This window comes from Notolabrus celidotus, chromosome 6, assembly GCF_009762535.1.
Source record: "Notolabrus celidotus isolate fNotCel1 chromosome 6, fNotCel1.pri, whole genome shotgun sequence".
NCBI lineage: Eukaryota > Metazoa > Chordata > Actinopteri > Labriformes > Labridae > Notolabrus > Notolabrus celidotus.
This window is the reverse complement of record NC_048277.1, coordinates 14,392,531-14,418,957: the sequence shown is the minus strand read 5'-3', so window position 1 is coordinate 14,418,957 and position 26,427 is coordinate 14,392,531. Positions and strand designations below refer to the sequence as shown.

The window sequence follows — 26,427 nt, the reverse complement described above, 5'->3', positions numbered from 1 at the left end:
TGGGTCTGTTTACACTTTAATAAGTTCTAAGAAGACTGAAGTCATGAATCAGACCATTTGACCGGCAGAGCAGAGCAGAGACAGACACAAAGACAGAAAGAAATACATGTGGCTATTTTGGCTCCCACAAGCTCCTCATCTCACACACACTTCAACATCAGTGCTGTCACCTTTCCGTTGTGGGGCTTCCTCCTTCAACCAAACGCACTGTGTCACACAATGTGACACACATACCCAGGGCTGAACATAGCAACAAATGTATAGCGAAGCAAAAAGACAAACCTCAGTACCTCAATAATTTCACAGGCACCCTACTCTGCATAAACAAAAATCATTCACAACAAACATAATGTCTCCTGTTACAATCAAATTGATGACAGTGCAAATAGATGTGGGGAAACAACCATAGACAATGCTCAACTGCCATTAGAAACACACACATCTGCTGCATAACATCAAAACAAAAACACATGGAGGGGGATCACCATAAGACAATGACCACCAGACATCTGGCTAGCTAAGGATGAGAAGTAAATCCTGCTGTAGATCTTACAGTCAGACTCTGTAACCTCCCCCACTCCATATACTGTATGAACTAGCGAGACGCCCAGTTAACCTTCCAGAGGGGACCATGCATGGCATGACATGACATACAGACCAGTGACTGGCCTACTTTTGGAGAAGCTTGGGGATCTGTGGTGCCTGTATTAGGCTATATAGGGTAAAATCCTTCTTTCTCCAGTAACAGGACTATGTCTCCTTTAAGACTTGAGTAGATAATGGGGATAAACCAATATATCTTTTAAGCATCTGCACATATTGGCCCTGTTGACAATTATCATGCAATGGCAGATACTTTCACCAACTGCAGTAACCTGGACATATCTTACCTCACATCAATGTAATGATGGTTAACTAGTATATTTTATCCTACCATACAGGGATATATGTTTGTATTTATTCCCGCATTGTAATTTAGATATTTATTTTAATGGTTTTCTAATGATGTGTGCATCTTATTTAATAACATAACATCATTTCGATTTCCCAAAAGGTTTTTTGTTGGGCTGCGTATCACTTACAGTTGTTTTTATTACTGAGTTTGAGATTGTAAAGCTGGCTGTTATTTATCAAAAATACTCTTTTTTTTCAAGTGAAAGAAGGTTAAATTGAGGGTTGTTTCAAAAATGTGCATGACTGGATTTGTGCTAACCCAAAGATAGTATAATGAAGACCTGGATGTCTGTCTTTATATGAGGATTAATTTGGGTCCCTGTGCAAGACGGGGAAATGAATACCATAAAAATCATTTGATTTAAAAAAACATTAGAATCAGGTATTGGCCAAGTTTCTTTTTTTAACATGGGAATCTGTGTCAGCCCTGATTTCCTCATTTGTTGCATCCTTGATAAATCATCTGATATCTTGATCGAGATTATGTTTCCTGTAAAGGTCTCATACACCTGATATGTGTATATCACAAAAAATGAGGAACTGGATGTCCTCAGTCAGTGTGAAACACAATGAGAACTGGGCCAGCATGCAGACACTACAACCAAACAGGAAGCTGATAGTGTTTGTCGGGTTGGATGACCAGAAAATTAAGGACAGCGAGATCACTTCCCATGCACACTTCTAACCAACCTATCCAGTTTTTAGTTTCCGTTTGAGAGCTGGAAAGCCCGGGCAGAGCTTTTATACAGTCTATGGGTTAGAGTGGTGCAAAATGAGAAACTCCCTGAGAAACGCAATATCACTATTTTCACCACCACAAAGGATTAGGTAAAGTAGTCATGTCCTCTTACAGTAAAAGGTGGCTGTTCACAGACGACAAAGAGACATCTTCATTTATATCGCTCAGAAGCACATTAGTATGAATTGCTTCCGTTATTTCTCCGTTGTGGATTAAACAAGTTGTAAAACACAAAAGCACCATGCTGAGATATTATAACGAATACTCTTTAATGACCACCCACATTCAATGGTTTCCATTGTAAAGATTGTTTGGAGTAAACAGTGAAGGAGAGCTGTTGTAAATCGTCGTCGCTGCTTACCTTTGGGGCTGATTTCCCGTCTGCTTCTTCGTCTTCTGTTGAGCTTCTGGACCTACAAGCAGAAACAAAATCCTCTATTCTCATTATCTCCGTCGCTGTTCAGAGGAGAACACTGTCACTGAGGTGAACGCTCGTCCCCAACTATCGACTGACTTCGCGGAAATCGATGCTGGTCAAACGGAGTCAAACCCCCCCAAGTCCACATGCCGCGAGCGGGCTGATGCAGCTGTCTGGCACGCGGCACACCAGTGACAGTACGACGCACGCGCACGAGCTTCAGCGGGAGGCGCGCGGCTCTGTGACCTGAAGTTTGAGGTTCCGTGGTGTGCTCAGAAACTAGCTTGTTACACGGTAAGCCCTCTTTAACACGGTGTTTGTTTTGTGTCCTATGCGTACATTAAAACACTTACACTTTTGATATATATATATATATATATATATTTAATGGAGCTCCACTACTTCATTGTAGTTTTGTATTTAAATCACTAATTTCGGCAAGGACCCCTCCAAACTTAGTCACTACAGTAACTAATCTCAACGCGAGCTTGTTTTAGCTTAATCAACGCATGGTATCTTGGTTTCTAGTGAACAGACAGTGAAGTTTTACCTCTCAAATGGATGGCAAGTAAAACGATGTCGAACAAGTTCTTTGAGGTTAACAATCTGTCTGTGTGCGCCCTCTGGTGGAAATGTACCCAAAGCTACAAGGAAAGTTTTAATCAACAACCAAAAAGCTGAATTTTATCTGGAGTCTTCTGTTGAGTTCTAACATGGGACATTTTTATACAATTTTAAACACATCAAGAAGTGTCTTAAGATTTAGAACCATAAAACTTTGAATAGCATTTAACAAAGTGGCCTTTGTTTCATTTAAAATCATGGACTGAATATAGCTCATTATCATTCATCTTTCATTCCTCACTTATACAGTGGATAACAAAAGTCTAAACAGCCCTGTTAAAATGCCACGTTGTGCGTTGTAAAAAAATGAGACCAAGATAAATCATGTCAGAACTTTTTCCACCTTTAATGTGACCTATAACTGACAGAGATATTGAGACTTTTAAACGTAAACTAAAAACATATTTATTCAGTCTGGCTTTTATGTAGGGTTTAACAATTGTAGTACTTACCTTTTACTGTAATATTGATTTACATTTTTATTATTAATTCGTGTTTTATTATTTTAGTAATTTTAACTTTTATCTTATTCAATTTTAATTATTTATTTATTATTCATTCATTTATTTATTTTATTTATCTACTCAGTTTTTTTTTTAATACTTTTAGCCTTAGTTTTATTTTCACCTCTTAACCTTTTTAAATCTATTTATTTTAACTATTTGTATACTTAATTTTAATGCTTGACTTATTTCAATTACACATATTTTATCTTCGGTGTGCATTAGTATCTACTTTATTTTATTTTAGGTTATTTGAATTCTTCTTCTTCTTTTTCTTTTTCTTCTTCTTCTTCTTCTTCTTCTTCTTCTTCTTCTCATTATTATTATTATTATTATTATTATTATTATTATTATTATTATTATTATATGTCTTGCTATTGTTTTATTTCTGCTTCTTTCTTGTTTTTCAATCGCTGTAAAGCACTTTGGGTTGCATTTGATTTGTATGAAAGGTGCTATATAAATAAAGATTGATTGATTGATTGCTTGATATAACATGAACAATTCAATTGAAAAAGAAATTGAAATCTTTTAGGGGGAAGAATAAAAGATCCCCTCCCTCCAAAAAAGTCCCCTTCAACATGCAAATAAAAAAGCATCTTTCCTCAAGCTTCTCAAGCCTAGCCTCTGCATTTTTGCTTAACCCTTTAAGGCAATGGGCTCTTCCTTAGTTCCCTATTAAGAGCCAACCTTCAATTTAGTAAATTCCTGGTTTATTCCCATTTATTCCCATAAATTCCCGCTAATTCCCATGGAAAGATTTGCAAACCTAAGTACAACTGACTACTGCTTTAAGTTTCAAGTGACAGTTCCACTTCCAAGTATCTTCACAGTAGGTCTGTACTTTTGATCACTTGATTTATTTAAACATGCACAATCCCACAACATAAATAGCCTTGCTTGAATAAATGCAGCACAGTGGGATCACTTTACCCATCCATGTCATGTCAACACTGTATAACTTCCATTAATGTAGTAGTTTCTGGTCTCTAGCTGAGGTCATAGTCATGATGTCAAACAGAAGAGGAAAAGGTATATATTATATTCTATAGTCTAATTGTCTTGTGCAAAATTCATGATACATTAAAGTTTATTTTTTTACAAAATCCCTCTGATTACTCTCAACACTGCATTTGCCTAAAAGACTGCATGTTCTGCAACAGTGTTCAACAGCGCCCCCTGTGCTGCTTCAAACACTGATTTAGAACTTCTTTTCCATCTTGAACCATATGCTTGTTGTAACAGGAGATTTGACATGTCTATGATAGAAATTAACAGGTATAAATATTTAGAATAAGTGATTGCAAGATTCTAGAGATTCAGCTTCTCTTTAGAGGGTTCCTCAGTTGTACGTACCCCACAACTGTGGCACCGTCAGCACACTCTACAAAGACAAGTATCTGCTTTGTACTCGTTTATCTCCAGACTGTCTTGACAGACCTTTTTTTTTTTTTTTACAGCAAACAGTTTCACTTGTTTTGACACATTATCTCACTTAACATCATAATGGATAACTCCAACTCATTGTGCCTATAGGCTGTGTACATTTTACCTCCCTCTAATTGATCAAATGTGCACACAATGAGTGAGACTGCTTGTTGTCGGTATTAAATGATTTATCTTATTCATTACGATACATTCTTATCATCAAGTACCTGTTCCATCTCTGCAGGATGTCAAGCTGTCATTGTCATAAAGGTCTATAGGTTGCTTCCAGTTAATAATAATAATACATAGCTGTACAGGTTCCTCCAGTTATCTAGGTACATCACACCTGTTAAGAGAGGTTGAAGCTAGGTATGTCAGAGCTGGGAGTTTAGTGAAGTCACATAACTCTTGATAATACATATAGGTGAAGGCTGTTCCAAAATAGAAAACTCACAAAAAGTCTGTGAGGCTTGTTTGGGTGCATTGTTAAGTCCCGGCACATGCTGTATAACTGACTGTAAGAGAGATGAGACCCCACCCTCCCATCCCCCAGTGAGAGCTTTGTCTTTGGCAGAAGGAGAAAAGCATTTGGTTACATTAGAGAAATGACACAAGCAGACGCAAAGGATGGGGTTTTCAAATCATTGATCATTATTACCAATGCTACTCAATTATTTCCCCATTCGTGTGTGTATACTGACACTCTGCTACTACTGTTTGGGATGACACTAGGGTGACAATTAAAAACGAAAAATAATAATAATCATGCAGTTTCAAAAACTTGTGCATTTTTTGGTATGTGGAGTCTGAATATTTGTGGTGTTGACAGTTTTCTGTATTTTGGTTAAAGAAAGAAGTACAAGGAGCTCTATGTCATACTCACAGGATGAAGCAGCAGCCACAATGTGTCCTTAAATGATCTCTAACAATACAATTACAACGGCCCTGGAGCTGCATCAGAGTCAGGCTCTGTTTAATCCACCAGCAATATTACCAATATATCCTGATGTAGTACATCTGAATTTAGCACATTAAGCTGCAAACAATATTACATTACAAATAATGCTATTTTTGTCTCCCTGGATGCATTTTTTTGTAAAAATATCTGCATAATATTTTCTTTTTTTATCATAAAGGACTGCTGCTTTGCAAATAAGACCATTTATGTATCTTTTTCGACAACGTGTCTTCATCAACCCTCTTAGATGATGCTATGCACAGTTCTATGCTATAATGCCATGCAATATGTAGGTAACACTCCCTATAATTTCTGATTATATGTGATATATCATTATAGGAAAGATTGCAGATCTCTGAGTAAGGCTGCTTTTTTGACTGTTTAAAAAGTGTTGTGTCATCAATTTGATTTGAAAGCTTGATTTTTCTTGTATTATTCTAATTTATTAACCAGAAATGGCTCCTTTATTGTCATTATATCCATAATTAGATGTATGTTCCACAAAATGCACTATATACATAAATATAACAGAACATACTTTGGCTATAATGAATACCTGTTTCTATTGTATTGTATTTGGTTGTCTTCTGACTATAGTGCCCATCCTGTGTACCTGGGGTACATGAAGTACCCGGTACATCGTGTCTGTGCTCACCCTCTTGTCTCTGCGCTTCTCACCTGCTGTCCTCATAAAACCCCGTCTTGAGCACATTGAACATCAAGGGGGCGCTGTCTCTATTGGGACGCTATCTGAAGACCACTAAAAGGGGCTGTCCTTGTATACAAGTCTCTGCTCCCATTCATGCTGAGTGTATAGCAGTCTCCGCCGACAGACAAGTCGTGTCTCATCCTCGTCAAAACAGAAAGCTCAGCTCTCTGTACCTGATAGAAAGGGTTGGTGAGTAATAATTCTGCTTCTCACACTGTGTCGGTGTAGTCTTAACTTCACTTTCTCTCTCTCTCGGCTTTTGTGGAAGTAGACGTGCAAATATGGCTGCAGGGGTTTGAAAAAAAAACAAAAAAACAACCCCTCCAGAAGCCAAACAAACCCTGTCGACATGTCTGCGTACTTAAAGCTAATGTCACTTTGTTGCATTTCCTTGTCTGCGTAGTCCGTGTACCTGTGTGGTGTTCACAGCACCTACAGTGGACTACATTTTCTCAGTTTCGCATTGTCATAATTGGATTGTAGAGGCCTGTAGGGTGTCAGAAATGAAGTTGACAGGCAAACCATGACTTCGTGAAAGTCGGCACTGAATCTCGAGGTTGATCGGTGTGCTGCTTTCACAGACACACTCTTGGTTTTCACATGAGGTAGTGAAATTGCACTTGACTTAGGCCTCTTTTAAAAAAATCAACCTCTTGTAACTGAACTTTTTTTGTGTGTGAGGTTAATTTAATTTGTCCAGGTAGGAACCTGCTCAGCACTCCTGCATTGTTAGTCACAATACAAATGTAGGCAAAAGTCCAAGCAGAGGTCATTCATTGACAACATCCTGGCTTCTCGTTTATAATGCATATACAGCTATATAGTTCTGTTATAACACATTATAGCTACTTACATTAGTAGCAGATGTATGATTAGATATTTAGAAATTATAAATATGTAGGAACCTGTCCGTGAAGGTCAGTAAAAGCTGTGTTTGTCCCACAGTCCTCTATTACAGGATCATAAAAGTAGTTATGGGACACTTGTCTTGAGGCTTTAGAGCCTGGTCATTATTTAGAATAACAAACAGAATATACTTCCCTGTCAACGAGAGAAAGGTGCACCCTAGTGACCCCATTTCACACGGACCACGTGGGCAAGACACTTGATATAATACTAGGGAAAAAAAAGATGTAACCCACATTTACTGAGCATTGGAATGGAGCACATGTTTGTTTGATGTTGAGGTGTTTAGTAATGGCAGCTGCAGGAGGGGCTGTATGAGGTGGGTGATGATCTGCAGTCATGAAGGAGATATGTTCAGATGTATCTTGGATAAAGTGCATAAATCATAAAGACATGATTTATTGACGCCAGACAGGCTTTCTATCTGTATGCTTAAAATGGTACATAGTGGCTAAATTCGTATTAGACATCATCCAGAACATACGATATGTTTTTATGGTTTGGTGCTAAACATAATGGGATAAATGTGCCCACATACGAGGTTTCTCGAGGACGATGTTTGCAGTTTTCGCCGGTATCTAAGCGGCGTAGAGCTGCGACCTTTCCCCCAGTTTGTGCAGCACAGGGCGGATCATGTGATGTTGGAAAGTAGCATGGGGGAAGGGACAGACTGCTGAAACACACTGCTCTTTGGGATGCTGCTCTTTCCGATGACTGAAAACCGCAGAAAGGACGTGTCCTGCTTTCTGAGTACTCACTGTGAAATTTTAAATATAATAAACAACCCTACACAGAGAAGAAATACGTTGCTTTTAAGAGAGCAACTATGTATTCTGAAAGGTTATGTCGTTGTGATCCGATAAGGGAATAAAACCGGCTAAACACGCTACAGAGAACATCACCACGGGATGCCAAACGGTAGAATAACCTAGATAAAATCCAGTTCTTGGATGAAACGTCATTGGCGGCTAATTTATATCTCTCCTGTTCTTTTTAATCAGTTATTTGACACATATATCAAGGATGCGTTCCGATTTCCTACAGCCTTTGAACGCAACTGGAAACAGCAGTTCCCTCACGACACCACCAGTTTCATTTGCCAGGTTGTTGGTTGTCTGCTGTGCACATACTGCCAATGATGATAAGATTAAAAACAACAACTGATGATTTAAAAAAAAGAGAATTCAACAATCCTTTATTTTGTATTCTTTATCCGGATCTCCATTTCCTACCACAACGTGGTCGCTAGTCTTCCTGGGGTCCACACATAACAATAAAAAACAGTAATTTACAATCCCAATTCAAAACATCTAAAAAATATATAATAAAATATTGCTGCACATGAAATAAGCCATAGAAACCCTGTGAAAAAAATAATCTGAAAGAGAAATATAAAATAATACAAATAATACAGAAACACTCAGATAATAATTGAGTCTATCTGGAGCTTAAAACAAACCTTTTGATGACTTTTTTTAAAAGAGATTTTGTTCTTCAGTTTTCTATTAGCGATGTGAAGCGTAATCCAGACAGTAAATCCTTTATATAAAACAGTTTGTATCAAGGAATTTGTCCTTGGGCTTAGTAAGGCCAGGAGAGCTGAAATCACTTGACCCGTATTTTGCTAGTGGCACAAACCTATGTACACCAGCTTTTCTTGAAAGAAGATTGGGGTGTTTTTCCAGACTGCGTTATGCATGAAGTTCAAGATATTTGTTTTTATTTTTTCCTCCTTCCAACAATGACACCTTAAAAATGTCTGAAGCATTACGTCACAGACTTGCCATTAGCTGACTCCACTATGATCTAAAACAGTCCAGCACGTTATATTTAATTATTGTACTTGTGCATCAGAAATAAATACATCAGACATATATTGCATATGATAATACTTTTATCAAACCTGGTTATACAAAAAATAATCAACTTTCTTGTTTATGAGTTATTTATCATTCCAACATCGGGTCTGCTGTCTTAAATATAAGGAAAACAAACATCAACCCTGCTTAAAAATAAGCTTTACTCCAGACAGCCTTGTGATCAGGGTTATTTACTAGAGCTCTCTTAACCGAGGAGATTTTGTATTAAGAAGTCATTTACTAGTAGGTGAGGGGTGATAGCACTGCAAAGAATAGACCTTGGCACCTTTGCAGGTTTAAAACCGGTTAACCTACTGACCTGTCCTCTGTCTCAACTCTCTCATCTCATTTACAGTACCCAAGGTAAAATCATTCAATAAAAACGCACCCCTTACATATTCAAAACATGCTCCAGCTTACTAAGGTTGACAGATTATAATAATAAGTTAATATAGGTTGGGATGGATTAGTGTCCTTAGTGTTGGCTCTCTTCAGTGAAAGATAAGATGAATCACCAGTCTAACTAGTTTGAAAATGAGTAACACAGCCACCCCCCCTGTGCATCTCCTTTAATGTCAGCCCTCACCGCAGGAACCGGTTTGTTTTTTCATATAAACATAAAACTAAAACATACTCATCAAACTGATCCACAAAGGACATCCTTTTACTGGTGATGATTCCAGAAAAAAAGATGATTTTCAGGTTTTGAAAATGACTCTTTTCAAACATATCTGACTTTTTTTTTTTATCGTCAATGCCCTCAAGTTTCAGGGCTGACCGACATGACCACATTTCAGAGAGGTCAAAGACAACAGATAGCTCTTGTAGGCATGGTCACAGATGTTTGCTTCACTAATCTCCACTCCAGTAAACAAATGCTCTGTCCTGTCCTGTGATAGAATCAAAGAATACTGAAGTAGCCACAAGACTGAGACATTACATCTGTTACATATGTGATCGTGAACTGCATAGGGCTTCTGTAACTAAAAGAGGTCAATCAAGACTGCAGAGGAGAGACATGAAAGACAATGTTAATGACAGTAACTCAAAACAGCTTCTCATTTAGAGCTTTCCTTGAAACCTTGATGCAGGGCTTCCGAGTTAGCATGCAGTTATTTGTCGAACTCAGTGTTGACTTTGTGTTAATGTTCATTTCAAATCCAATAAGAATCCTTTTCCACCTAGTAGCCGTTTTGCCATGAAGACCTCAAACTGATTAAAACCGTGAAAGTAGATAACCTGCCGAGCCATCGAGAAATAAGAGCATCTGATTTCAAGGAACTGTGAAAAGAGGAGGTCAATTTGGAAGATAGTTCTTCTGATATTTCCCTGACGTGTTCATCCAGATATGAGGACTTTGTTATGTGCATTGATTTTTCTTGCAATACTATCATTCTTGAAGTCTGTGAAGAGGTAGTGTTGTTTACTCTGTGAGGAACTTATAAGTTGAAGTCAAGGTGAGAAAGGATTTACGTCTGGTAAATAAGAGGTGCGCTGGTTAATGTTCATGAGCTGCATTCACAGTTTATAAATCTTCTACTTCACTCACTATACTGTCTTACTTTTCATAACCACAGTGACCCTGTACAGAAGAAGCCACCATGGCAGAAGCTCACCAGGCGGTGGCCTTTCAGTTCACCGTCACCCCCGATGGCATCGACCTCCAGCTGTGCCACGAGGCGCTACGCCAGATCTACCTCTCTGGGCTCCACTCCTGGAAGAAAAGATTCATCCGCTTCAAGGTGAGAGCTGTTGGATATATGGTTAAGAGTTCAGAGGCTTCTTGTACAGAAGGAAGGGACAAGCTTGGGCCAGTGATGCTGGAGTTCTGGGGATGCAGCAAGGCTTTAAAACACACGGTTCTGCACTGCTAGCAAAGCAGAAGGACTGAATGGTAAAAATTAGTCTGACAATGAAGCTACACTAAACGTAACAACTACTAAAACAAAGACGAGGTTTGAGGAGTCATGTCCCACCTTGGTTTCACCTTCACCATCAGTGAGCCACCCACTCATGAACAAATTGGAAGTTGCATGTTGCAGTGTCACTTGAAATTGCTTCCTTTGTACAGGAAAGGGTAAGGGGGTCTTGAAAATAATTCCACCTACCAAAGATAGGTCCTGTCGAAATGTTTGTGAACCACCGACCTACAGTAGACTGAATTACTGTTAATCACAGCAGGTATGCATCACACTGGAATGTTACTCAATCTCACTCAAACATTCAGCTGGGACAGTAGCCCTCCTTTCTGTTTTTTTGTAAACAGACATCTAGGCTAAAGGCTGGCACACTTGCACTCATGCTGAGTCACTCATGACCTGCTTGTATTTTCATACATTTCTCTCTTTTTACAGCTATGTTTAATGTGAAAGGAAAGCTTAGCATAAAAGAGCTCAGTACTTTAACAACAAGTAAGGGTAGATGCAGCACAATCTTTGGGATGGATGTGATAAACAGTTAGAATATAGACTTGCATTAACACTGTGTGTGCAATCAGTTTCTAAAAGATTAGTGATCGTCCCTCTCAGCAAGTATGGATTAGTTTTTAGTAGCAGACAAGTGTTAGGAATAATTACATGTTTACAGCTGACTTGATTGACTGGCAGGAACACTGAAGCTGTCGGCGAGGAGGCTCAAAGCCCGCCTCTTTACTTCACACTAACTCGACAGCAGTTAGGTAGAGTTCAGCATTTCCAATATGGCTCCCACCGACGATTGGCCTCAAAACAGTGCTTCAAAGACAGATGGGTGATGTCACGGATACCACGTCCATTATTTATACAGTTAATGTTTCAAACGCATTCTGTTTACTTAATTCTGAATTGAATTATCGAAATGGTAGGATACGTGTTAATCCACGTTGTTAGATTAGTTTCTCCCTGTGATGGCCTCTTGTGACTTTTCTAACAACCCTTCATTTTACTTTCCCACAGAATGGTGTAATGACTGGTGTGTACCCCGGTAGCCCTGGTGGCTTCATGGTGGTGGTGGTGTCCTACATGTCCTACAATAAATATCAACAGCTGGATCCCTCACTGGGGTTAATTGCCAAGCTCGGCCAACACGTACCAATCAGGTAAAACCACTGATGTTACGAGGTGTTACGAGGGAAATCCTTCATTATTAGCCTAAAAAAACTGAAATCAACCAGAAGAGCTGCAGTTATCACAAGATATAAGTAGCCTGCTTTTTTGTTCAAGGTTTGAAACAGTAATACAGACTTCAGTAAGATTAGTCAGCTTCTAAAGAGGGAGTAGATCACACTGAGAAATACAACAACCCCAAACTGATGATAGAATAAAAGATGACTAATGTGATAACACAGGTGTGTACATACATGAGGTATTTACGAGAAAACACGTAGGCCTGTTTCGCCCATACTTCCTCCTGTTGAAGCTTGGGGTAATATGAAATTACAGACAAACAGGTAGTTCATTTTATTTTTCTCTTTCTCACTATAGCATTAGATTTTCTTTCGGTTGTCCACCACACGTTTTCTCTCGGCTTGCTAACAATGTCGATTTTACTGAGTGATATAATGCAAACAGTCAGAGTTGAAGCTTTGAATGCCTCTTCAACCATGGGTGAAAGATACACTCTTCATTTAAGAGAAGGGCACAGTTTGGTTTTACACTCCTTCAAACTGACTGAAGTCGTAGACTCCATCATTCCACTTTCTTCCACTTCTTCGATCGTAATAATAGTAACATATTATACTGTTGACGGTTAACCCTTCATTGTTTGTCAGCCATGAATTAATTAGACTTTGGACTCACCCCAGTCTGGCAGCTGCTTAATAGAATTAATAGTCTTTGTCTCCCTCTCTCTGCCTGTCCACAGCCGATACATGTCCACAGACAACCAGAAGATAGTTGGAGGAGTCCTGGTGGGCACGGGCCTCTGGGTCACCATAATCATGATTATGAGGAATGTCCTGAAGAGCCTGTTGTCATGGCACGGCTGGATGCAGCAGCGGCACGGCTCTGTGTCTTGGGGCACTCGTGTGTGGATGGTGAGACAGTGAATGCACTCCTCTGTTCCGCTCACTTTACAGCACGTGTACAGGAATGATGTCCCCATGAGAAGAGAATTCAGATGACAGACATTTTTGCATCTGCTGAGAGCCAGATGTTTGAGAGTAGGAGTGCACAGGAGTTCTGCATTCAACTTATGATATATGATTATGAATTGCTGTAGGACTGTGTGCATATAAAGCCTTACCATCATTAATGTTCAAAACTTAAGGCATAAAATCAAAGATATTTTTTCTCTTATGTTTAAATCACCATTCGTTTGTGAGCTGTATACATACTATGATTGTCACATTAGTCCTTTGAGTTTGGTTCTTTGCTCTTTACCTAAAAACCCTGCAAGTTTTAAGTCTAACTTTGAATTCCCTCTTTGCTCTCTCTCTTACCTTTTCTGCTTTATCAGATACTGGTGAAGATTTTTTCTGGAAGGAAACCGATGCTCTACAGTTTCCAAAACTCCCTTCCACGGCTACCTGTTCCTGCTGTCAAGGACACTTGCTCAAGGGTAATTCCCAGCTGTCATGTCACCTGATTTAACCCGATTGTTGAACTGCAGTGGAATTTTTTATTGTCAAAAACTAGAGCAAAGACCTGCACTTCAAAAATGTACTAAAATAAATCAGATGAAAGACACCTGATACTATGAAATGGCATCAATCCTTATCTCAGAGTCAAGGGCTTTATCTGTGAAGGAAGCAAAGATTATTTTCTTTGCCCCTATGGTAACTTTACATCGCCTCTGATCAAATTTTTGTAGATGTCAGTCTTAACCTTAAGATATTTCAATCAGACTATTTGAACAAGCAGTGCAAGTTCTCATTTGTGTCAATTGCACCAGGTCATCTTCTCTGTCTGTCTCTCTGTCTTGACTGTGTGGCCTGAGGCAGAAACAGTAAACAAACTTCCCGTCCGTCTGCCTGTCATTATCTGCTCGGGAAGAAGAATGGTTGACTCGTTTTTCTAGCTTGTCTGTGCTCCTTGTTTAAAACTAATGATCCATTTCTTTACCCTCTGTGACAACACATGTCTGCTTTTATAGTACCTGGAGTCAGTGCGCCCATTGATGGAGGATGAGCAGTATGAGCGGATGGAGGGCTTGGCAAAGGACTTCGAGAAGAACCTTGGACCCAGGCTGCAGTGGTACCTGAAACTCAAGTCCTGGTGGACCTCAAACTACGTGAGTTACAAAGATTTTCTCTCCTTTGTCTCTCTACTGCTCTCTCCTGTGACCGTTTGGACACTTGCCTGAGCTTCAAACTGTTGATGAATGCTGTGTGGTTTACAATCTCACCCTGTGATCATTCTGTCTCTCTTCCTTTGTGTTGCACAGGTCAGTGACTGGTGGGAGGAGTACATTTACCTCAGAGGTCGTGGGCCCATTATGGTCAACAGCAACTACTATGCCATGGTAAGGTGTCTCTACCTAAGTATCTGTTTGCAAACAAGAGCTCAGTGTTTATGTCTTAAATCTTGAGGAGAGGGATGGGCTTTTTCAACAAATCTCTGGTGTGACAGAACATATTTTTCATTGTAATGTTACCATACAATCAGCTGGATCGACCCCATTTGTCAGTATGCAGAAATATAATTTGACAACTTCTCATGGAAACTGAACACAAGCTTGTTGTCTTTGGATTTTTGGTCTGCAGAGCTAAAATGACTGAATTATAGTGTCAGATTTGTGATCATGGACCAGGTGAGCTCAGCATGTTAAATGATCCACTGCTGAGGTTCCGTAAGAGGGACTCTTCCTGGCCCAAAACTGCAGCTCCCTCTGTAGGTTTCTGCTTGAACAAGTAAAACAGGTGGCTGGTCTGACAATCCAGCTTTGTAAGGTATGAGTCATAACCTCTACAGATAAAGCTCTGTGGGTTTGTTTAGTCTGTGCAGTTATAAAATAGATTGTATAAAGAGGAGATAACAAATTAAACATAAATTACCTCTTCCCCTGTCCACAAAGCAATATAACAAAAACAATACTGTCAAATGAAGAAGACCTATTAAAGGCTGCCAACCCTGTGTCACTATCTCTTTTTTAACTCTTTCCATCCATTAAAGGTAACAGAATTCCAGGGTTATCAATAATAATAAAGAGGTACATTTCGTATGACAGGGTTTCCCACACATAAACGATGCTTGGGCAGTCCTCTAGTATACTTTTGGTCGCCTGAGTACAATGTTGTCCATTTTTACATTTTGTTCGTATCTGTAGAAGATTGCCGTGTGAATTCAATGATCACATCTCTCATCGCTCTGTCCCTTGCATCTGATAATCTACAGCTCCTGACACATGCTCTGTGATCAGAGAGAGATACTTCCTTCACTATGTCCCTTCTTTTATTGGATTGGTTGAAGAGCCAAGTCTCATTTAAATATGAACCTTCTCTTACTACTGTTTAATACATGTTTGCAGCTGATTGCTGCTGATGTCATTTCTGCACTTTAGTTTAAGATGATAGCAAAATACTAAGTTATTAGAAGGCCTCATCCATACACAGATCACCTTTTGCGATGATGTAACATTGAGTGAAATGTTTCAAAACCAGTTGTTTATTTGAGCATCTTTAAAACGTGCTGCTGATGAATATTGTTTGAAGATCAGACACATACAGGAAAAGATAAGGAGACAGGGTGGGACATGCTGCAGTGTGTGCTATTAGCTGAGGAAATTCAAAACTTTTGTCAACAATCATTGAGTTGAACCCCACCACAGGTGCAAGTACAGCATCACTCTGTTGAAAACAACGAATGGATTCAATGGAACAACCCTCAACATGCTTGAAATAGCAAGTCATGATAGCGACTGTATGTGCATGCAGTCCTTGACCAAAATAACTCCAAAGAACATATGGATCATCACACTGTAACATTGTGTTCACAGTGCTGTCCTGTTTTTGTTTGTATCCTGTCTGATTAAGGACAACGTTCCCCTTTCATTGAAGTGTGACATCCTTTCATGCTGTTCCTCTTATTTTTCAGGACTTCCTGTACGTGTTCCCCACCCATATCCAGGCTGCCAGGGCAGGTAACGCCATCCATGCTATCATGCTCTACAGAAGAAAACTGGACAGAGCCCAGATCAAACCAGTGAGTAAAGAGCTCCTCTGTCTCCCTGATTTTTTGGAACAGTAGTTTATCTGCAGATGATATGAAAACTGATATAAACTTGTCAATCATCTGTTAATGTTTAACCTTCTTATTGATGATTTATTGAATAACAGTTGTTATCTCAGCAAGTTTCTCTTTTAAGTTCACAATGAAAGCCTCTTATCTGTCACCACCCTTTCTTGTGAACTCTTAAGTAAGTTTGTAATGTACAGTCTCACCAGTGATTCTGTAGAAACTTGATTATTAAATCCTCAGCTCACTCTGTCTAACTCTGACCCTGGAATGAGCCATGCGCTGCGCTTTCTGCTTCTTTTGATTGAAGCCTAGTTGTGATTACCGGCAAAGGCAGATCACAAGCTCTGCTTGAAGGCTTAGTGAATAAGGCTTCAGAAATGCTGATGTTTTTACTGACACGCTGTAGTGTCATTTCTTTCCTGCACCTCCTTTAGTCCTTTACCAACCTGCATGATGCTCTAATGCAAATTCTTTTACACCTGCACAGTTCTGATGAACAATCTACAGCACACATTGATTGAAATGACATTAACGTATTAGTAAACATCCATTGCATGAGCTCTCTGTTACAGACTCACACTCAGTTGTCTCTGTTTTACTGTTTTGTCCCTTCGCTGTGTCGGACGCTGCGTTAGATTTACTTGCTGGCAAACAAGGTTCCTCTGTGCTCGGCTCAATGGGAGCGGATGTTTAACACCACCCGCGTCCCTGGTTCGGAGACAGGTAAGAGGAGGGCACACCTCTGCCGTGCCCTCTGACCCTCTACCCCATGACCCTTGCTATTGCCATGGCAACAACCACTGGAAACCCTGACTACAGACTCTTTGTCGACAGCACAGCCCTGAGACAAACCTTCTAATTGGCTTACTCAATAGTTTTATTCAAGGCATCAATTTGGGAGGTGTAGAAATTAAACTTGATTTGTTCAAATTTGTCTCTTAAAGTAAATATCAGGGCTTTGCTGACATCACTGAGACGGCAGACCACTGGTTTCTGGCCCCTGCTCATGCCCCCTCCTCTCTGGCAGCCCTCTGAGGTCCCCTCTGCTCCTTCAGACTGCTTATCCAACCAATCCTCATTGCTCCCTCTCTTCTTCATCCATGCTCATACCCCTGTAGGAGTGTCTGCTACTGCTCTCTTGGGATTTTAGTGAATTAGTTTGTCATCTCTTTGTGTTTGACTCTCCCCTTTTGCTTTTCAGCTCATGCTCCTACACACTATACCCATGTGCTCAGCCCAATACGAGCGTATGTTCAACACCAGTCGTGTCCCAGGTGTAGACACAGGTAGAGTCTTTAGCAGTGCCGCCTCCTCCACACTACTCCTACTGTACTTCTCCTTGGGACACTGGTCCTTGTGTTTGACTTAGAGATAATCTGACCACCACGTAGTCGTAATGCCTGTGTGCTGCGCATTGAAGGACTAATTTGCATGTCAGTCAAATCTAGTTAACGTCTTTAAAGTGAGCAAACAGGGGTAGTGAAAAGGTAAGGCCTGTGAGTGTCACACAGTGTTAAGCTGGCCTGGGTTAAGTAAAAATAAATGCATTTATTTTTGTATTTAAAGAAGAAGTTATGGGTGTGATCTCACACAGAGTTCAGTTTCTGTTTCATGCTATTGGATTGATAAAAGACAGATTACTGTATCTCCTCATTGATGAAGTAGTTCAAATAAGAACTTTGTTGAGGCATGGGATTAAATTGAAGAACTAACATGAGTTGTGACATGCATGATCCAACACTCAAAGCTTGAAACCCAGGACTAATACCGTGAGGTATGAAGCCATAATGTGTTCATGTATCAGAAATAAAAAAACGAGGCTCTGGCTGACTTTTTTCATCTCTGGCCGTAGAGGACAGAGGGGAAATGTAACTTTTTATAGAAGCAGAGAGATTTTAGAGAAGCAGGAAGTGATGCTGTTGAAAATGACTGAGTATGAGTTGAAGTGAAGTGCATTTAGTTTATTTGCAGACAGGAATGTGAGGTTATGGATCCTGCTGGTGTGTGTGAATGGAGGGACATTTTAACAGTTAATAAGTATTAAATAGAACACACTTCACAGAGTGCTCTCTCTCATACCATTTGATCAGGGTAACAGGCTCTGTGGTCAGTTCCCATATAAATATTGACATCTTTGAAGGGGCCCTTATTTCAAGAGGAAACATAGTACAGAAGTTTAAAGCAGTGTAAAAGTTTTACCTGGATGTGACGTTGATGTTGTTTTGGGGTTGATGGTAGCGTAAGTATTTCTTCCTTTGTCTTGCCTGTAACAATGACAATGTTTGTTTGAACACTAAACACATCTAAAATAGCTTGCATCAAAGAGGCACAGTGTGTTAGATATTTTGTGTGTTGCTCAAACAAACATTGTACCACAGTTCATTGTATTCAAACCACTGTCCTGTTCCCAAATTATTTTCCCTTTTTTCATCTCACCTCCCTGCACTTCCCATTTCAAGCTGCTTTAGTTTTGGATCTGGATAGCCTTTCCCATCATGTAGTGTCACTTTGAACCCAGTTGTTTTTTACCTTTCAAATGAACTTACAAATTTAGAAGAGGAATTAGATCCAGCCCTGATTGTTGTGGATATCACATCATTTTTTCACTGGGACCAATAACTGGTTACTAACATTTCAATGCTCCCAGAAATGCTGTGACATCCACACTACATGGCCCAAAAAATTAACCTCTCTGGCTCCTCTCCAAACACTCCACTGGTCCTCTCTTTGTCCTCTCTCCTTACGGTTGGTCCCTCTCTCTCAGACATACTTCAGCACATGAACGAGAGCAAACACATAGCTGTGTACCATAAGGGACGCTTCTACAAGGTGTGGGTGTTTTATGACGGCCGACTGCTGTTGCCACGGGAGATCGAGCAGCAGATGGAGAGGATCTTGGCTGACCAGTCAGAGCCTTTGCCTGGAGAGGAGAAACTAGCTTCACTGACTGCTGGGGCAAGGTGAGTGGCTTTACAGAGGCACCTGATCAGACCACATGGCAGGAAATGTCATAGAAAGAAATCCTGTATGCAGATGAGCTTTGTTTGGAAAGTTGAGTTCTTGGCCTCTGTCTGTTAATGTAACTGTATTCTGTTATACTGTGTTTGTTAGTAGAATAAAAAAGTAATACAAGTTAACGAGGGAAAGTTACAACTGATACAAGAACTTAAAGAGGATTATAATATTTGAGGGAATAAACAGTATATTCTAAAAGTGATATCATAATTTTTATTTCATTTTGTTATCAATTACAAACATCATTGTCAAAGAAACTCAACACTCATGATTTATTACAAGTTTTACATAAGTTGCACTGGAATGTAAAGAAAAGTGCTTTTAGGGGTTTTACAGCAGGATAAAAATTATTTTCTATATTTTACTGTTAAAAACACTTTGTTGATCAGCTGTTAATTAAAACCATAGACTATAATTAATGGATGTAGTATCTGTGATGTCACCCATCTGTTCCTGAGCGCTGTTTTGAAGCCAGTCGACGGCGGCAGCCATATTGGAAATGCGGAACTCAACCAGGCAGAGTGTGATGTAGTGTGAGCCTCCTCGCCAACAGCTGTGTGTTCTCGACCAGGAGTCACGTCAGTCGTGTCCTTATTTGGGCAAAAACTCTTAATATCTTCTGAACCGTCGTGTTAGAAAAAAATCACCCCCTGTACAGTGTGTGCCGATAGAGAAATTAGCTACGTAGAGCCAAGACATTTTTTGAACCAGGCTGTAAACATGTTTATTAATGCTGCAAAGATCGTCTTTTTCCCATTCATGTCTATGTGGTTTCCTATGTTTCTGCAGCCAGCCTCAAGTGGATTCTCGATGTAGTGCAGTTTATAACACTTGCATGGGCTTCATCGTTTGAGACCATAGGTTGCCGCTTGATTAAAACACACTCAAATGACTCTACCCCCTTTTCAATCAATCAATCTTTATTTGTATAGCACCAAATCACAACAAACATTATCTCAAGACGCTTTTACAAACATAGCAGACTGTCTAGAAGTCTAGACCGTACTCTATGTTAAATTATTAACAGAGACCCAACATCAAGACAGGATAGGACTCAGACTTATCTCATCTTAATCCACCATGAGCATTGCACCCTGCAGTATTTAGCTAGTTACAGCTGCGAGGACAAACTTCCTTTTCCTTGAGCAGAATCAGACTCATGTTAGACAGCCATCTGCCTCGACCAAGTTGGGGCTGGAAAGAAGGATAGAGGAGATGAAAAGAGGGATAGAGGAGATGAGACTTGGTTTGGTGCAGTTACTGACATATAATTTTCCCCTTGACACTAGCCACTGATATGGAAGTTGAACCCAGCCTGCAGTAATGTTGATTGTGGTGAGGGTTGGGGCTGCACTGGTGGTCATGACTGACACAACCACAGCTTGGTTATAGCGCCCTCTTCTGGGTAAAATACAGTAACATAATAAAGTTCCTCTCTCTACATTTTGTACTGGTTTATTGGTTGCTCCAAATATAGAATGCAGCACTCCTTTTTGATGTGAAAAAATGCACTAAAAGTGCATCTAATAAACATCAAACTTTATGGTAATATCCAAAATATGCACTGAGCAGGAGCAGTTGAAAAAAAAGTAGAGACACCAAGTTCCTTAAACATATCTCCTCTCATATTTCCAGTTGCAAAATGGCTGAAGGATATGTTTGGGACTAAAAGCTATTAAAGTAAGAAGATGTGGCCTTGATGATATACCAGCAAGGCACTGAAGCTGAAAAGAGAACAGGAGTGTTGTGTTAAAACACAGCACAAAAATACCAAAAGAGTCCTTTCCTCCCTCTCGTCAAACAGAGCAGAATGTACACCATTCATGACTCAGCATCTGTCTCATAGGATATTAATTTAGACCCATCTTTAATTGACATTCTTTAGGACACCCTGGGCCAACGCTCGTGAGACCTACTTCAGCCGCGGTAAGAACAAGCAGTCCTTGGATGCCATTGAGAAAGCAGCCTTCTTTGTAACCCTTGATGAAACAGAGCAGCGCTTTGAGGAGTCCAACCCAGTCAAATCTCTGGACAGTTATGCCAAGTCTCTACTCCACGGAAAGTGCCACGACAGGTGAGGCAGAGAAAAACATCCTGTATCCTTCAGGTCCATTATTAAGAGTTGGGGGTACACCATCATTTCTAAATTAACTTGCATGTTTTTTTGTATGCTGTCATCCAGGTGGTTTGACAAATCGTTTAACCTGATAGTTTTCAAGAACGGCACCATGGGACTGAACGCAGAGCACTCCTGGGCAGATGCCCCAATCATTGGCCATCTGTGGGAGGTACGTCATAGTGCTTTCTTTTTCATTGTTGCACCTGCGTCTCATAATGTGACATAAGTACCTCCATTATTGAACACTGTATATTTTATTATTCAGCACTCTGAAAAGATATAATGGTAATATAAATGGTGTGATTGGCAGGATTTTACTTCAAAACTTTTAAGACGGTATGTGAAATCAGTCAATGTCCTAATCCTCCATTTAGCTGAGTTAGTCACAATGAATCTGGGCTCTGCATTGCAGCACGTCCTGTCCATGGACCCTGTAAGGCTGGGATACACTGAGGAAGGTCACTGCTGTGGGGAGCCACACCCCAATCTGCCAGGTCCTCAGAGACTGCAGTGGGAGATCCCTGCTGAGGTAAGGACTGTGTTGTGTGTCCGCAGCATGTTTTCTTACTACTCCAAAAGAGAGTATGTTTCAGCTGTTTGAAGACCACACAAAGCTGGCTTTTATCAAGAGTGCAGAAATGTGATCTTTAAGATATGGGGACAACTGCTCACTGTTTCAGACATTCTTTGTACTGCAACAGTGTCTCTAGCACTGAGGGGTTACCAGAGGTTTGATATTCATAGTCACTGGCTTCCCTCTGCTGGTAGCTGGAAGTATCTGCGCCAGTGTTGTGTCCTTATGACTTATATTTAAAGATGTAGAGGAAGTACTGTTGGATATATGAGAACTACATAAAACTAAGTGAAAAACATTAATGCGACAGATTTAATTTTATCATTCTGAGCCTTTGTAATAAAATACTGTCATATTACGTCTTGCCATCCCCAGACTAACATATGACTCTGTGTCCTCCTCTAGTGCCAGGAGGTCATCGAGAGCTCTCTGTCAGTTGCCAGGACTCTAGCCGATGATGTGGACTCTCACATTTTCCCCTTCAATGACTTTGGTAAGGGTCTGATTAAGAAGTGCCGCACCAGTCCTGATGCCTTCATCCAGATCGCCCTCCAGCTGGCCCATTACAGGGTAAATACATACATCTCACTGCTTTCTCTGATACGTTTCATGACTTGTGACTTTTATGAAATGTGCATTAATGTATTTATAATCAGTGATCTTTGATTTGTATTCACTTAGTCACATATAAAAATGATATTGTCTAGATACTCTCCTCTTTAATTCCAGCAGAGGGCACTCAAAGCTTGTCAGCCAAAATATGACTGTAGAAACTGTCAATGAATGATGGAATGACTTCTACAGCTTTGGTTTGAGACTTGATTTTGATTTTAATTATAGTTAATCTGATAGCACTAAATCAAAGCATAGTGCATTAAAAGAAGTGGTCATTTAAAATTTGCTCACTGCCAAGAATAATGACTATCTACCTGCCTTGTTACAGCTGTGCAGGTTAAGTACTTCCAGGTGCTCCTGTTTTCCAGGCTAGACATTGTTGGGTCATTGCAAGCGTTTCTAAATCATCAGATTGTTTTAACTATCAGTTATTCAAAAAATGAATTTGTCACATAGGTTACAGTATTGTCAATTTTTGAAACCATGCCTTAATGCTTTCTGATTACTGACCTGTACATCCTCTCAACAGGACAAAGGGAAGTTCTGCCTGACATACGAAGCCTCCATGACCCGTTTGTTCCGTGAGGGCCGAACAGAAACTGTGCGCTCCTGCACCATGGAGACATGTGCCTTTGTCCGCGCTATGATCAGAGATGAGACAGTAAGGCTTGACATAAGCAACACCAAACAAAACTGATTACAGCGCTGCTCTTTGTCACTGGTTATTAATCCAGTTAATTAAAACTTAAACTGTTTGTCATGTGTTTCCTGTGTGTTCAGAGAGAAGAGCGTCTGAAGTTGCTCAAACAGGCAGCTGATAAGCATCAAAACATGTACCGCCTGGCAATGACAGGAGATGGCATCGATCGCCACCTCTTCTGTCTCTATGTTGTGTCCAAATACCTGGGAGAAGACTCGGCCTTCCTCAAGGAGGTATGAGCTGTTAGCACAAGATGTTCTGAGACTTCTGTACGCCCTGTTAGCAACCATATTTCCACAGTGCGATAATTTCCATGAACAGCATAGGGAGTGCATTTTGTTGTATCTTTATTATACATTTAACAAAACGGCTTCGGTCCGAGTGCATCTGCTCACCTCTTCTTATAATGAACATCATTTTTGTTTCTCTGTGTTATGGTGTTCAAGATTGACAGGTTCTTCCAAGAATGAAGTGGAATATCTTTAAACTTTTCAAGACAAGTTTCAGAGTTTTACATGAATCCTAGAAATCCTCTGAAATCATCTAAAACAGATTATTGTAAGAGAATGTAAAAAAAAAGGGTTGTGAACCAATTGCCACATGAAGTGCTCATTCAGACCAGTAAATGCAGCTCATCACTGTGTTATGTAACACAAGCCACTTCTCCCCTGCCCTCAGTTTTCCTCTAAATATCTTATAACGGACAAAAAAACAAACATCTGAAACTTAAAATGTTCCTTGGGATGAGACAGTTTGCTTTGAACAGTGATTAAAATTCACTCTATGCTCTTTTTATGTCTAGGTCCTGTCTGAGCCCTGGAGGCTATCCACCAGTCAGACCCCTCTGCAGCAGCTTGAGCTCTTTGATCTGGTCAAACACCCTGAGTATGTTTCATCGGGTGGTGGATTTGGTCCGGTAAGTCATCAACTTATTTCTTGATGAAGATGTTTAAAAGACAAGAGTGAGGACAGTTGTTCTTCTTTCCTTGAATAGAAGAAGGTGCATGTTTCTACTAGAGATTCAAACTCCTGAATATTTCCACATTTAGTTGAGATTAATGTAGAAATTGAACTTCACCTTCTTCCCCTTCCACCTGTGTCCTGCAGGTTGCTGATGATGGTTATGGTGTCTCCTACATCATCGTTGGTGAGAATCTCATCAATTTCCACATCTCAAGCAAACATTCAAGCCCAGAAACAGTAAGTGAACTCTTTTTGAATGTTTAAAATTGAGATTTTTGGAAGACCTTACTTAATGCCACCTTTTTTTTATGTCAGGACTCCCACCGTTTTGGCACTAACATCAAACATGCCATGCTGGACATGCTGGACCTGTTCCAGCTCAACAAGAAAACCAACTAAGTGTCTGATAAACACTAAAAGTTGTTTTTAGTAAGACATATATTCTTCCTGAAGTTTGTACAGAATCAAATGTTGGATTTGGGGTTATTTTCTAAGTTAATTGATGTTGCAGATATAAGGACAGTTGAGAGTTATTCAAAACCAGTTCTGTCTATGTGTGTGCAAGGCGTTAATGTGTACTGTATGTATAGGCAAGGTGAGATTCAGGTGGTGTTGGGTACAGGTAGTGCACAGATCATAGTTTTTATTTCCAGGACTGTACGCACCAGTGCCTTAGTGACCCACAAATGTAAAAAAAAAAGGCAGAAAGGGAGGAGAAAAGGAGAGCTGCTGTAGTCTGAGATCAAGTCTGTATTACCACAGTATACGACATTTCAGCTAGCGGGTTGTAAAGTAGCATCATCCATGATTTAAATTATGTTTTGTGTTGAGAGATGATGCAAACTTTTAATTTCCCCACCCCCATGTCCCCCAAAATCCTTTGATTGGTTTTGTTTTTAGGTTTTGACAGCACTAGAGTCACGTGTAACTGGCCAAAGTAGCAAATGTAATGTTTAATATAATCAACAAATTGCATGCTGCTTGGTGTCCATACATTTCATTTGATTAAGTTGAAGAAGTCTGATTTGCAAAGTTTGACGGTATCTAGTAATCCCTTACCTGAGGCAGGCAGGAGTGGAACAGTGGATCTATAATGAAAGAAGTTCGAGGTAATCAGCCTTTGTCTGTCTGGATACCAGCACAGAGGACATGGAACTGTTGCTACTGTCTAATCAAAAGATTTTCACTTCTTTTTTGATGAAAGACTGCAGCTCACATGTTTTGTTTCAGTAATAACATGAGGTAGCAACAGGGGCAGATCATGTGTGTATGTGTGTATGTGTGTTGTTTCCATACTCAGGTTTTTACTAACTTGGCCTAGTATTCTGGGTTCCAGGCTACAGCATTTGAAGGTTTTGCTTACAATGCAGTACGACATGAACACATGAGCTAGTAGTTAGTATAATAATAAGTTTGCTGTGGAAGTGAAAGATCGGCAAGGTGTGGTGCGTGTCTGGGTTGAATCTCACTTGCACGAGTTTGACTGGTAATGCAAGGCCGACTGACTTTTTTTCAGCTTCTTGGGATAGAAAATAAGGGGGTTTAATTGTACTAAAACTGTGTTGTGCACTCCATAACTGGCCCTTTGGTTCAAACTAACCAATGTCTAAAAATCTCAGTAGCCTGTTGTCAAATAAACATGGATGTAAAGTTAATGAGCTAACTGTAAAGTTGTCAGTATAATGGTGTTGCAGCTGAAAAGATGAAGAACAGATTTGCCCATAGCTCGTAATGTCTCTCCAGTACAGTAGGATATCATTGTTTCTCTTGGGACTATGCTTAGGAAGTGGGAATCTAGTGGGGCTGTCATATGTAGGAATGCACTTCTGTTATGTCTATGTTGTCAGTTCTTCATATTATTTATTTTTTCAAATGTTTTATCCAGATTATTCACAAAACAAAAAATGCAGAATGCTACGTGCTACGTTAGAGCTTTGCTAATTCAAGAATAAAAAACAGACTAAAGGCCTCCTTTTATTTTTAACTCGACAGTTAAGTTATCACACATTTTGCCAGTATGTTGTAGTTGTATGACTTTTTATCAGTAGACCTCATGTTTAAGATGCTGCATGCTTTTTGAAGATAAAGCTGTATATGTTTGCCTTTAATTTAAAGATGTGTAAAAAGTCAAACAGCTGATAAACCAAAACATGTTTTAACAATAAAGTGAATGTCTGACAGCTGTATCA

The 26,427-nt window shown here is 39.8% G+C and overlaps 2 protein-coding genes across 7 annotated transcripts in view; one reads left to right on the top strand and one right to left on the bottom strand.

The window, feature by feature from the left end:
- Positions 1-6,597, bottom strand: part of si:dkeyp-19e1.3 (USP6 N-terminal-like protein) — a 30,701-nt gene extending 24,104 nt beyond the window's left edge. Inside the window, exons 1-2 of one of the 4 annotated variants that reach the window (XM_034685609.1) lie at positions 6,303-6,597; positions 2,055-2,106 (exon numbers count right to left, since the gene is read on the bottom strand). Coding sequence is in view for 2 of the 4 variants with exons in the window: in XM_034685606.1 (XP_034541497.1) it covers positions 2,055-2,106; positions 6,280-6,336 (109 nt within the window). In the remaining 2 variants the exon portion in view is untranslated. Of the gene's footprint in view, positions 1-2,054; positions 2,107-2,661; positions 2,724-4,893; positions 4,915-6,279 lie in introns of those variants that run through there. The other 3 variants (XM_034685606.1, XM_034685607.1, XM_034685608.1) reach the window with 3 other exon arrangements.
- cpt1ab (carnitine palmitoyltransferase 1Ab (liver)) lies at positions 2,234-26,427 on the top strand. 3 transcript variants are annotated; one of them, XM_034685612.1, is made up of 20 exons: positions 2,234-2,405; positions 6,222-6,518; positions 10,676-10,840; positions 12,032-12,174; positions 12,939-13,110; positions 13,533-13,634; positions 14,169-14,306; positions 14,460-14,537; positions 16,109-16,216; positions 17,454-17,538; positions 19,017-19,212; positions 21,153-21,341; positions 21,450-21,555; positions 21,799-21,915; positions 22,366-22,530; positions 23,105-23,236; positions 23,356-23,508; positions 24,078-24,191; positions 24,383-24,475; positions 24,554-26,427. In XM_034685612.1, exons 3-20 carry the CDS (start codon positions 10,700-10,702, stop codon positions 24,635-24,637), a joined length of 2,316 nt encoding a protein of 771 aa, XP_034541503.1. In that variant the 5' UTR covers positions 2,234-2,405; positions 6,222-6,518; positions 10,676-10,699; the 3' UTR covers positions 24,638-26,427. The 3 variants fall into 3 exon arrangements, with proteins under 3 accessions (XP_034541503.1, XP_034541501.1, XP_034541502.1); XM_034685610.1 differs by having other exon boundaries at positions 6,222-6,522; XM_034685611.1 differs by lacking the exon at positions 6,222-6,518.